The 14,470-nt window shown below is 41.3% G+C and overlaps 1 protein-coding gene and 1 long non-coding RNA gene across 2 annotated transcripts in view; both read right to left on the reverse strand.

Annotated features, from left to right (window-relative positions):
- LOC137427217 (protein SDA1 homolog) overlaps positions 1-14,470 on the reverse strand; it is a gene marked incomplete in the record, with an annotated part of 71,926 nt that overhangs the window by 32,764 nt on the left and 24,692 nt on the right. Inside the window, 5 exon segments of the mRNA XM_078775709.1 lie at positions 3,387-3,487; positions 3,686-3,757; positions 6,185-6,295; positions 6,384-6,482; positions 9,325-9,429. Coding sequence (XP_078631835.1) covers positions 3,387-3,487; positions 3,686-3,757; positions 6,185-6,295; positions 6,384-6,482; positions 9,325-9,429 — 488 coding nt within the window.
- On the reverse strand, positions 1,289-3,177 carry LOC144891714 (uncharacterized). The gene is made up of 4 exons (XR_013623059.1): positions 2,430-3,177; positions 2,187-2,339; positions 1,773-1,896; positions 1,289-1,552 (listed from the first exon to the last, which is right to left on the reverse strand). It is a non-coding gene; the product is annotated as an uncharacterized LOC144891714 (long non-coding RNA).

The raw sequence follows: 14,470 nt of genomic DNA on the forward strand, positions 1-14,470 counted from the left end.
TGAGGCTGACAATCCTAAACCTTGGTCTAAACCTACAAATAGGGTTGACAAAGTGTGTATGAAGCATGATATTGCTTATGGGAAAACCACTACGTTGACTGAAAAACATAAAGCCGACAGCGAAATGTTGTATAATTTGTCTTTGATACAAAATCCAACGTTGAGAGAGAAAGTTGATAGGTTTATTGTGAGAAATTTGATAAATGCTAAATTGAAACTTGGTCTTGGTTATTCCTCAAAAAACTATTAGGCTCTAATGATGTCATCAAGACTGAGGAGCTTTTGGCTGAAGAATTACACAAACCTATAATCACAAAGTTTAAAAGAAGGAAGGTTTATTCTAAATACACCGACCACATATGGTCCGCTGATTTAATTGAATTGAATAATGACAGGGGATACAGGTATGCTTTAACCGTTATTGATTTGAGGAGTAGATTTGCCTGGGTTGTCCCTTTAAAAAATAAAAGGGGTGATACTTTAATGTTAGCCTTTAAGCTAATATTTGATCGGGATAAAAGGAAACCAAAGAAGTTATGGACTGATGAGGGAACAGAGTTCTATAACAAAATATTCATGAAATTTCTTAAGGGGAAGGGTATTAAATTATACAGCACCTTTAATGAAGGAAAGGCAGTTGTTATTGAGCGTTTTAATCGTACTTTGAAAGAGAAATTATATAAAAAATTCACACAACTCGGTTCTCAAAAATGGGTGTATTTAATTCAGGATATTGTAGATGATTACAACAATACAGTTCATTCATCAACAAAATCAAAACCATCAGAAACATTTACAAAATTAGAATATGAAAAGGAGATTAATTTGAGAAAGCCCAAGTTCAAAGTTGGTGATATTGTAAGGATATACAAATGGAAAAGCCATTTTGAGAAAGGTTATACACAAAAATGGACTAATGAATTATTTATAATCGTTGATGTAATGGATACAGTCCCTTGGACCTACAAATTAAATGATATAAATCGAGAAGAAATCTTGGGTTCATTTTACTCGCAAGAATTACAAAAAACAAAGCTAATAATTCATTAAACAACATTTCTATTCACCCCACCCAGATTAGCTAATTTAATTAGTGGTAATAAAAAAAAATTTAAATAAATTAAAATCATAAGCCACACCCACACAGACCACGCCCACACAGACCCCGCCCACACAGACCCCGCCCACACAGACCACACCCATCATCCCCCACCCTCCGTGCACCCCCACCCTTGACCCTTCACCCCCCTCATCCCACCCCCACCTTCCCCACACACACAAGGGGAGGGGAGGGGTGGGATGAGGGGGGTGAAGGGTCTTTGGCAGGGGTGCACCTCCCCGTTCCCTCCTTTATTCTCTTTTTGTAATTAATAATTAAATAATTGTAAACAAAACAAATATATATAAATATTGAAAACATTAAAATCTTTATATTATTAAAACATTTTTCTTGAGGTATACATTCAACTTCTCCCCAGCATAAGTCATCAATTTCTTCCCAGCACAAGTCAAAGGTTGGTTCAGCAGATGTCTTCAGGTTTTGAATCTCTTTCTATTAAAGACAAGAGGGGAGAGATATTTATTTCATATTTATGTTCCATGTCAAAGCGTCTTGAAAAGCGCTATACAAAATAAATGTATTATTATTATTATTATTAATATAGGGTCGGATGCCCTTCCTGACACCAACCCTGAATCACCTCTTACGATGCGCAGGGATATGGTGTACCTATTATAAACGGTGAACCACACACACGTACACACATGCTTACCTCGAAAAAATCCAGCTTAGCGTCAAGATCGTTGAGTTGAAAATGTAGAGGTTCACAGGTTGGTAGGAAATAACCATTCCTATGGAGTCCAAAATCGTCCCACTCCAAGCTTTGGTCTTCGAGGCTGCAAACAAAATAAGGAGAAATTACTATGCTGAAGTAAGCTTGACAAAACATCACACACACACACACACATACACACACACATACACACACACATACACACACACACACATACACACACACACACATACACACACACACACACACACACAATCTCATTTTTTCATTTCTGTTCCTCACAATTCGATCTCTCTATTTTAATCACAGACACACATGCACACACATACACATACACACACACACATGCACACACACATGCACACACCTCTCGTTTTTTATTTTCTATCATACCTTTCACGTGAATTTTCTAAGAACGGTGAAACATTGAATTCATTCTGAGCCCACCATCTCGGAGGTAGGTTATTCAAACCCGTATTCAGTTCGTTGTGGAACTCTTGAGAAACAACTTGAAATTCTGCCAGGATATTTACAATATTTGAATTGCTGCAATGAATAGGAAAAATAAATTATTAGTTGTATAATTAATCACATACAAAGCTCTCATTAACAGTGTTTAATACCAAATGAACTTACCAATGTCCTGGCGAGTATTCTTCATCAGAGGAAAGACTGGAATAAGACAAGCTCATCTTCGTTCACAATGTTTAAATGTCCCATTCGGAGACCTCTCTTTTTATAATGAACAAAATGTATTTCGGGGAACTGAAGTGCTTGTCAGCTTTTGGAAACTGAGGGCGTGTGTTTGTGAAAAACAGGAAACAAGACAAAGAGAATTCCTTGGAAGTTATCCAAGTGAAACAACGTCATTTCTCAACAGTGAGCTATTAATTAGAAAAGGTTCGAGTGGTATATAAATGGAAAACAAAATGAATGTAAAAAATATCAAATAAGTATAATTGAAAAGGCAACTGGTAAAAAAGTTCACAAAACAAATAAGAGAATTAATTTAAATACCGGTGAGTTGGATGAGACGGTGAGGAGAGTTGTAGGAGAATTAAATTATTTCCCACACATAAACAAATATTTGTAGGGTCGTTGTTTGAGTGGGTTATATTCACCAGATGATATTAAGAGTAAAAGGTTAAAAGGTCCATGAGGTCAGAAGGATCACAGTTGTTTAAGTGGTCTAATGAATAAGGATAACATGTCAAAAGGTTAGAAGGTTCGTAAAGAACAGGGTGAGAGAAATATAGGTGTTTAGGGGCAATGAGGGAGGGAAAGAATTAATATGGAAGTGAATGGGTCAAAGATTAATCTGCCAGATGATATGTAGAAGAAGGATGATAGGTCTATAAGAGAAAACAAATATTTGTAGTGTTTGAGTGGTCTAATGAACAACATTAAGGATAGGTACTACAGACAAAAGGTTCATAAAGATGAGGGTGGGAGAAATAGAGGTGTTTATGATTTTTGAAAAAGACAAGGGGGTAAATGACATTAGATAGGGATTTCCCATGTTAAACGGAGGTGTCCCAGAAGCAACATTATTACACTACTAACATTACCATCCATAACAGTTATCAAACTCACCAGATATTTCTTCTGTACATTTCCACCATCACATCCAAAGACATTTTTGCTGCGGTGGCATTGCTGTCTCGCAGCATGGTGTACATGAAGTTTTGCAATGCCTGATGAAGAAGGGTGCCAAAAAAAAAGAAAAATAAACCATACTCCAATCTCAAACATACCACCGAAGACAGAGTTTGTCTTTAGCGATATCTCAAAGCCACCCAGGTCTAGTCACAAACTACACCCTGACTTTATGGATATAGTTCAATCCAAATAAAATAGCTTTACATATGCAATAGACTGCTGAAGATCCTTACCGTGTTTACTTTGTTATTACGATGTTTGGCGTTGATGTTCTTGATATCGTTCACAATGTGTGTGTACAGCGTCTGAGAGACACAAATGGAAGAAATATAGGATATCGAATGAGGACAATATGTTTATTCAAATTAAACTTTGTACAGCAACAGAAGGTCAAGGACAACGAACATTATGACTCAGACAAATCAAAATGATGCAAAATAAAAAATAAATACACATTCTGCCTTCCCCAACTCTATTGGCATGGGTCCTCATACAACAACCTCCTCCTTATCAACCTTTCAAAGACCAGGCTTCTTGCTGACTTGTACATTCCTTTCACATTAACATTAATCAGTGCCACTGCTCAGGATAAGAAGCCACACTCAAAGGCAAAATGAAATAAAGCCAAAATGATGCCGAAGCAATCACAATGGAGGCCAAAGCACAATATCTGTTGCTTTCATATTTCAGCCATGTCTGTGCATACAAGGCAGATTTCTTCACCGCCTCTTCTCCAATATTGCTCCCACTGCTCTCTCAGTGCTCCGACCCTTACTGGCAACTCCAGGATGCACATGTTCTTCCAGTAACACCTTCTAGTTAAACTTCCAAAATTCAGGCTTACTGCACACTTCATCTGCTTTGTTAATCTCCAAGGGAACCACCTTCGAAATGCTGCTCTCTCCTCCAGGGCTTCAAACAGGCAGTGCATTGCCACCTCGAGTCATGTCATCCCCCATCCTGACCCTTCCTTCATTAACCCTTCCAAGCCATATTAACCCAACGATCTGTGACCGTATAACGAATCAGCTCGTTCTGACATTGATCGTGGGGAGGGTGACATTGACTAGAGGTGTCGAGTTAATCTTTTAATAGCGCATTAAAATTAAATGTGTGTTTCCCAATCATGCTGCTCATCTTTTAATAGCACATTAAAATTAAATGCATTTCCCAATCATGCTGTTCATCATTTAAGAGTGCATTAAATGTGTGTTTCACAATCATGCTGTTAATCTTTTAAGAGTGCATTAAATGTGTGTTTCACAATCGTGCTGTCCATCTTTTAAGAGTGCATTAAATGTGTTTCCCAATCATGCTGTTCATCTTTTAAGAGTGCAATAAATGTGTTTCCCAATCATGCTGTTCATCTTTTAAGAGTGCATTAAATGTGTGTTTCCCAATCATGCTGCTCATCTTTTAAGAGTGCATTAAATGTGTGTTTCCCAATCATGCTGTCATCTTTTAAGAGTGCATTAAATGTGTTTCCCAATCATGCTGTTCATCTTTTAAGAGTGCATTAAATGTGTTTCACAATCGTGCTGTCCATCTTTTAAGAGTGTATTAAATGTGTATTTCCCAATTGTGCTGTTCATCTTTTAAGAGTGCATTAAATGTGTTTCACAATCGTGCTGTCCATCTTTTAAGAGTGCATTAAATGTGTGTTTCACAATCGTGCTGTCCATCTTTTAAGAGTGCATTAAATGTGTGTTTCACAATCGTGCTGCCCATCTTTTAAGAGTGCATTAAATGTGTTTCCCAATCAAAAATTCAGAAATGGGACAACACAGATGAAACAATTTTTTATGGAAGATGGTGCCCCTCTACATTTGTCGATTGGAGTTTGTAATTGGCTTGATAACCACTGTTATCAAAATCTGTTATCCTGATTAACGATTTTCCTTTGTGGGGATTGGGTAAAGAAGAGGTGTATGCCAGCATTCCCACCAATTTGGACAAATTTAGAAAGTTCTATACGAAATGTTTTTGTCGATTTGACAGAGGAGTTTCTTTGGCGTTCAGTGGAAAATGTTGTCGAACTATTGAAAAAAACCCCAAAAAACAACGTGCTGAGAACGCAGGAGCTTATGCTGAAATTTGATGTTAATAAATTAAATTGCCAATAGATGGCATCTCAGGGAGGGGGTGGGGGGGGGGGGGGGAGGAAACCACATTTTTTTGTTTTATATACATAAACATGGTATTTTATATTTAAAATAGGGACTTAACTATTGATCACCCTGTAGATTTAACAAAGGAAAGACCCAGAGCTTTACTTGACTCATTTATTTCGTTCCACTGCAGGATGAAGGCCTCCATAAATATGGTCCATTCTTTTCTATTTCCTGTAATTTGGAGCTAGTAGATTATTAAAATTGTCAAATTTTTGTCTTCCTCTCCTTTTTCCAGGTCTTTCTGCAAGTTGCCAGTTTGCATCACTTGTCTGTTTCCTTGTTACATATCTGAAATAAACTGACATCATTTCCTGACTAGCAAGTTGGCTCGTCCAGTTCCACTTAGGTTTTTGATTGTGACCGGGATGCCATTGAATTTAATTTTCTGACTTATCCGTTGGCTTCTCTTCAATAGATCAGGCAGAGCTGAAGAGAGTTATATCAAGGACGAAATTATGTTTTAAGCTGGAAAACAATCATCTGAAATGAGTGCTTGAAATGCAAGAATAAATAAATGGGTGAAAGAAAATTTGGGGAAGGAGAAAGAAGTAAGAGTGTCACCTTGCGGAGAAGCTTATCGTGACACCGAAGCAATTCAAAGAAGAGCTCGAGCAGAGATGTAGGAGGGAGTAAGCCCTTGTTCCGAAGCAATATCAAAGCTTTGCACAAAGTCTGGAGGTGAAGAAAAGGTAAAACTGGAGGCTTACAAATTTAAATAACGACGACAGAGAGAACCAGAGCAGTACAGGGTTGACTTTACCATGCGCAGATCAGGGTGCAGATCTCCATGACGTTTTTGTAACAGATCCTTTATTTCCTGTGGAAATGAGGTTGCATGGCCTGGGTAGCATTGGCAAACCTGAATAGAGAGAATAAGCACGAGGTGATGGAGAAGCACAAGGTGATGCAGGAAAAAATGATATATTGCAGGAAAGTAGGCCAACAATGTATGTGTGTGTGTGTGTGTGTGTGTGTGTGTGTGTGTGTGTGTGTTTGTACACACCAAAATACAGCATCCCAGAATAAAATTAAAATGTCACTCGGTAGAGCGAATGCCGCCACTAGGCTGAACAGTTTACATTTTGTATTCCACTGATAGGCAGGATCTGGATTTGGATCTAACCCAAAATCAAATCGGCTTGTTATTGTCACCTAACCAATTCATCCACCTAGTTTTGTCATTACTCATCCACAACTTTTTGAAATATCGTGCTATATATTGTTTTTGGCCCTGGTGTTGGCTTAGCGGTTAGGGTGCCGGCTTGGGATCCTAGGTTCGAATCCTGGTCGATCGCTGAATTAACGCCAGGGGGGTTGACTCAGCCTGTCATCCTTCCAAGGTCGGCAAATTGTGTACCAGTTCACTGGTAATTCCCTGTGTTTCGTAAGAGGCGACTAACAGGGTTGGTGGCAGGAAAGGCATCCGGCCATAAAACATTGGTTCAAAAAGGGGACCACGGTGCCCAAAAAAGGCCAACCCCCGCTCTGGAGGGAAAAATGGCCTCTAAAGGCAGTTCTCTTCTTTCTTTTCTTCTTATGTCGTTTTTGGCCATATCTCTCAATGGTGAAAATCACTTTAAAAATCCTAGTATCCAGATCTGGATCGTCACCAAAATCTAATCATTTAGTCCTTGTCTCATACCCAAACTCTGCACCAAATTTCACCCGAATCCGTCCACAACCTTTTGAGATATCCTGTTCACAGGCAGACAAACAGTCACACAGATATACAGAGAAAGGGGTGAAAACATAACCTCCTTCCACCTTCGGTGGCCATGCCGATGTTATTCACCAACTACCAGGAGCTAAAATCTTCTTCTCCTTCTCTTCCCTTTATAAGTGGTGAGGGTCCAATGGTAGCAATCTCCTGCCCTGCCCTACCCTACCTTGAGCACAATCCTCCTCCACTCCCCTCTGTCCTCAGTCCTCAGTCAACCCTCTCCACTCTCCAACCACCCTACCTTACTGATATCCCTCTTCACACAATCCTCCCATCTCAACCACTGTCTACCTCTTTTCCTTCTACCTTACTTCCTCAACCTATTTGCCCTCTTTTCCATTCTCTCATGCCCCATCCGCAACACGTGTCCAGTCCATCTCAGCTGGCATTTAACCAATCTCCCCGTCATGCTCATCTGCACAACAATCTCCTCCCTCAGTTCATCCATCCTCCTCCGATCCACCCTGTTTACTCACGCAATCCTCCTAACCCAGTTGTTCTTGCAAACCTGCAGCCTCTGTTGTTGTCTGCTCTGTCAGTGCCACCCCCACCAGACCATGAAGGTAGTACCCTCCCCACCACCCCCCAGTACTTCCTGCATCTCCCACCCACTCTCCACCACAACAGCTAGATCGTCCTCATACAACATCCTCCCCAGAATACCTTTCCTGCTTACCAGCCCTATCACCATGATTAACATGAGTGGACCGAGAATGCTTTCCTGCCTCAAACCGATGTTCACACTGAACTCCTCCGACATCCCAGCACCAACCAAAACTCTTCTCTTCGTTTCTTTGTACATCCCTTTCACAAACCTAACGTCTGCTGCCAGCACTCTCATCTACCTCAGTGTAGCCATCACGATCTCTCTCGGGACAGCGCAATAGGCCTTCCCCAGATTCACAAATACCAACACCATTTCACCTTGCACATCCAACCTCTTCTCCACCAGCTGTCTCAAAGTAAACATCCCATCTGTCGTTCCCCGACCCTTTTTCTAAACCCTTGCTGTTCTTCTCCAATTTCCTTCTCCACACTCATCGCTATCCTCCCGTCCAGAATCCTCACCAGCATCTTTCTGACATGAATAAGGAGTGTAATGCCCCTGTTCTTCCCCAGATCTTCAATATCCCCCTTCCCTTTCCATATCGGCACAATTAACCCTGTCCTCCACTCCTCCAGAATTGACCCATCTCTCTTACATACATTTAACAATATCTTTGTTTTTGTCTGACTCCGACTTCTCCCACTGCAATTACCATCTCTGTACACACCCCATCAATGCCTTGTGCCCTTTGCTTTTTCATCCTCTTCTATGCCCTCTGCACTTCCTCTTCCGTGATCTCCACCAACTTCACATAACTCGGTAGCCCCAGCTTGCCGTTGCTTCCTTCCTGGTTCAACAGCTCTTTGACATATCCTTCCCACACCTTCAATACTGTGCTCCTCTGTCACTAGCCTCCTGCCACCATCCTTAATCACTGCCCCCCTTGACGTCCTTGCTTTCCTCATCCCTGTCACGAGCCAATTTATAGATAACAATCCTCCCACCATCCTCTTCCATATCATCCCTCACCTTATCTAAAGCTCTCCTTGCTGCTTTCGTCTTCTGCCCATACAGGTGCAACAACCCTGCATCTGGCTGCCTCCCTCTATCCTTGATCTTTTCTATCCTCTTCCAAACCTCTATTTTTACCAACTGCCTTCACTACTTCCTCCGTCCACCATACCTGGTTTCTATCTCTCGACGATGCACCCTTTCCTGACGTCCTTCAACACAACATTTCTGCAACTCCCCTAAACACCTCTACATACTTCTTCCACAGTTCCTTCTCCAAACCTCCGCTTCTTCGCCAAGTTGCTCATACCTGGCCCTCACCCTCCCCTTGTACTCTACGGCGTACTAAAAGAGTGTACTAAAATGACACCAATAAACATCAATGCACCATCTTATGCACTAAACAGATTGCTCACCACTTACCTGTGCTATGAAGGTGACCAGACACCCCAGCTCTGCACATGGTCTCTCAGACTGCAGCTGCAGCACGTTCAACCATGCCTGGTAATGTTGATACTGCTGCAAAAACTGGTACAACCACAATATCAATAGGTTGAAAAAATATAATAACCATTTTGGACAATGCCTGTGGTGAAAAAGCTTCATGATAATGGCCAAATACTTTGCACATATAGGGGCTTTCAATTACTTTTGTAAATACAGGAATTGAGGCTCATGAAAAAGCAGCTATTGACGATAAAATGTAAAAAAACAGCTACAGCACAACACAACACATATTGTTATGGAAATGAGAAGTGTTTAATTGTTGTAAAATATCACCCTCCTTCCTCCATTTGTTGTGTATAAAGGTCAAAGGTCGTTCCCGTAGTTATGCCATATACAATCACGTAGCCAATCATATATCCTTCTATACAGTTATCTCCTTATTCTATGTAGGTTAAGGCTCTGTTCCCACTAGTTAACACTGCATTGCACCGAATTCAAATGAAGTAGATTCCCTTCCAATTCCCCTTTTGTCAGCTATTGCCAACTGCATTCGCCGCTGCTGCTTTGGGGTTGTGGTTTTCGCCGCAAGACTCCATTAGCCACGAGGTAAACTCGGAGAAGAAGGGCGTGGACGCCCATCGTCATCAGGGGTGGAGAAAAAGAGCCCGTGCCAGCCAACCGGCACTGCAGTGAGCGGCCCGGTAGGCGTGTCCTGGAGGCCGGCGGCTTGATCGCCCCAGGCGATATAAAAGCGCACGTGAAGCCTTTTCGCGGCAGATGCGTCGGAGAGAGAAGTGCGTAAGAAGTCCACCGGTGGTTGTTGTTGAAAGTTCAGTGGAGGAAGAGCAGTCCACCAGTTGAGTTCAGAGCTCAGTGGAGGAAGAGCAGTCCACCGAGAGTGGAGTTGAGCCCAGTGGAGGAGAAGCAGCAGAGTGGAAGTGCGTAAGAGTTCAGTTGAGGAGGAGAGAGTGAGCTCTGGAGAGGAAAGCGAGTAAGAATCGGCACGCCCTGCTCGCGATACCAACCAGCACCCTGAAGACCAACCAGGGCGGGCACGCGAACCTCGACGTGCCGCGGTCTTCGGATCTCCCTGTCGCCCGTTCTGTAAACCAGAGTGCGAGGAGTCGGAGCTGGAAACTAAACTTAGTCCCTAACGACAGAGGGAAAATCACATACTTTGGAAAACTAAACTTAGTCCCTCACTAATTAGCACAACACCACCCCCGGTGTGGTGTACACATAACAATCTTAAGCTACAGTCTCCCTAATTAAGCACATCAAGATTTCTCCTACACATCCACGGTCCATGCTATAATTATACAGTCCTACCTTTACTCTGGGATTCCTTCATCTACCCCAACAAACATCACAACATATATATATATATAATAATATATATATATATTATATATATATATATATATATATATATCCATATATCCATACATATATGTGTGTTCGTCTGTGCAGTGTCTGTGCAGTGTCTGTGCAGTGTCTGTGCAGTGTCTGTGCAGTGTCTGTGCAGTGTCTGTGCAGTGTCTGTGCAGTGTCTGTGCAGTGTCTGTGCAGTGTCTGTATTGTGTTGTCACTGAACTACTCCCTCAAACTTTTGTGAAAATCCGTACCAAACTTCGTCTACACCTACCCCTCCCGTATGTATGTATGTATGTATGTATGTATGTATGTATGTATGCATGTGCTGAGGGATTGTTTATTGAATTTCTTTGTAATTTTTCAACCTAAATAGCTTATAAAAATGTAATATCACAAACACTACAAATAAATTTGTGTGAAATAATTGTTCGTATTATCCTTGTGTAATTATGACAACACAGCAACTCAGGTAGTCATTATCCTCAGCTAAAACAAGCCCGCTCCTCTGCAACGACGCGTTGCGAGCCGAGCCAAGCTCGTGTGTGTGTAATGTGTGTGTATGTGTGTATGTATATATATATATATATATATATATATATATATATATATATATATATATATATACATATACATATATATATATATATATATATATATATACATATACATATATATATATATATATACATATACATATATATATATATATATACATATATATACATATATATATATACATATACATATATATATATATATATACATATATATATATACATATATATATATATATATATACATATATATATATACATATATATATATATATATATATACATATATATATATATACATATATATATATATACATATATATATATACATATATATATATACATATATATATATACATATATATATATACATATATATATATATATATATATACATATATATATATACATATATATATATACATATATATATATACATATATATATATACATATATATATATACATATATATATATACATATATATATATACATATATATATATATATATATATATATATATATATATATATATACATATATATATATACATATACATATATATATATACATATATATATATATATATATATATATATATATATATATATATATATATACATATATATATCGTTACATTTGTGGGGGTTGGACAATACTTTAATCCAGGTAGAATTGCATAGGTCGTGTGCTCCGACTATCGTGAAGAAGAAACCCCCATGTATTGCAAGTAGGGATCCGGTAGACTGTATGTCGTGGAAGAGCGTATCTTTGTCCCCATGAGAGGGGTGGGATGTGTTAATTAGCTAGGGATCAATGGTAAATCCCCTGTATGTAATGGCCTCTGTTATTTTTCCTCTGTTCCTTATGACACCAGGAGCACACACACATAGTAGGAAATCGCCCATTTATGACACTAAATAAAAACCAATCGGAAGCAGGACATTGAGCACTACCGCGGATAACACCGACTCGGTGAGCACACAGGCACAGGCAGGGCCATGAGGCCACACCCAGAAGGACAGTGATTGGTCCGGAATCGATTGGCACAAAAGACTGGTAAGAAGGGACGGGATTGATTGGTGGAGATGTTGTAGGATGACGTCAGAGCCTTGACTATAAAGGAGCGTTCTAGCCGACATTTTCAACCTCTTGAGCGAGGGGCATTGCCTGATACACCACAATTTTCTCTTCCCCATGACTTCCTCGCATGTTCTGGGTTTGGTGGCGAGCGGTTGTCTCCCTGACATTTTTCGCTCTTGGCTTCATTCTCTCCTCTTGATTTCCGCTCTCCTCTTCTTCATCCTCTTGAGTCCTGGCTTTGATGATGAATGGTCGCATCCCGACATAGCTCTTCTTCGTCTTCTCGTGGCTGGCTCGCATCGTCTGGCTTTGGTGTTGGTGAACAAGATCGTGAGGACAAGCGCGGCTGGGAGAGCGACCTGCATGCCAGGGCCTGTTCGCTTCGCACACGAAGCCACGAGTGAGCGGATCGCATGGTGAGGCCTAGTTCGCGCCCACCGGAGTGCAGCCTGCGATTTTTGTGTGCAAGGATGCGGGCCCCGGGACGATTCCCGACGAGGTTCAAGAGCCGATTAGAGCTAAGTGCCACCAATCACACATTTATTTTCACAGTTATATTTCCCTTTGTCTGTATTCGGGTTCGGTGGATGTGCGGAGTATCGTTGAGAGAGGAAGACAAATGATGAATTGTGAAAGATGATGGGAATAGAGCCTGTGATTGATGCTGTGAAGAGGAACAGGTTGAGATGGTTTGGTCATGTGTTGAGGAAGGATGAAAGTGACTGGTTGAGAAGAGTGATGGAAATGAATGTAGAAGGAAGTAGAGGACGGGGAAGACCGAGAAAGACTTGGCTAAAGATGGTGGAAGAAGAAATGCGGGAAAGGGGGTTAACAAGGAGAGATGCAGAAAATAGAGCAAAATGGAGAAGATTGTCATGGGGACCACAAGGCTAACCCATGCTCTAGCAGGGAAAATGGCCTTAAAATGCATGTTGTGATGACTATGTTGTGGTCATCCGTGTCTGTATTCGGGTCTGTATGGGGGAGCTCCAATTAGGAATTTAGTCTTGTCGTGCATTCTTTGTTACGGGCATTTCCTTTAATAAAGCCGTTATTTTTGTACATTTTAATTGTGTCGGGTTTGAGTTGATTATTGCATGGTCGAAGACGTCGGGTGGATCCGTGCAGGTAAGCGCTCACGGCTTCTCCCCCACTTGCTCCCAGCGCGTACAACGAAGGTCCACCATTTAATTGAACGCCTCGAAGTTAAAGCTCGTTTGGTCATCCGTGTCGCCCTGCGGTGTTCACCAAAGGGCAGGCACACGACAATATATATATTGTCGCGCAACTCCGATTAACATCAAAGTTGCGGATGCTGATGACGATGCTTTAAACTCCCGAGGCAAAAACTCAATAGCGGATTCCAATCAACAATCAAGCACAAACGCGCGGAATGGCGGGACAGCAAAAGCTCCGCGGCCTTACCTATTAAAATCAAACACCCAGGAAACTGCGTCCAGATATATACAGAAAATAATATAAGGATTTATTAAATAAAAGCAAACACAGTGAAAAAGCACGCGCACCCAGCCTCCAACACTCTGGTCTAAACACACCTGGATCAATAATGGTGCCACTGTGCAGTGTCCACCACCCCTCACAAAATTCTCCCTCAATTTTGCATCTAACCCTTAGATTACCCATGCCAATTTGTCCGCAATTCACTACTTTCACCAAAGGAGGGCGCTTCTCCATTTCACCAAAGGAGCCCCGTATGCTCGGCTCGTTCTCGTTTCCCGCACACTCTATTGCTATCGGCCCAGGCGGAGGTAGTGGTCCACTGTCTGGCGCCTGTGGACCTACTGGGGGCCCCCTCCTTTCTGGGCTGCGAAGCCTGTCAGGAGGTGGGGGCCCATATGGTTGCCGACAATTCCTCTGACTGTGCCCTCTTCTCCCACATCTAAAACAAGTCTCCAAGAACGGACCCCTCCGGTAGCCAGGCGGAGCACCCCTTTCTCCCGGCCCAGCCCGATAAAGATCAGGCCACCCCGATGGCAAACCTGGACCAAACTGCCGTGACTCGCTCCCTGCAAATTTGCCCCCGGTCAAATTTGTCAGCTGGCAGCTGATTCCCCTTAACATTCGTCCTATGTCATCCTCTGGCTTTTCCT

The sequence above is a fragment of the Myxine glutinosa genome, chromosome 1 (genome assembly GCF_964187855.1).
Source record: "Myxine glutinosa chromosome 1, kmMyxGlut1.1, whole genome shotgun sequence".
Taxonomy (NCBI): Eukaryota; Metazoa; Chordata; class Myxini; order Myxiniformes; family Myxinidae; genus Myxine; species Myxine glutinosa.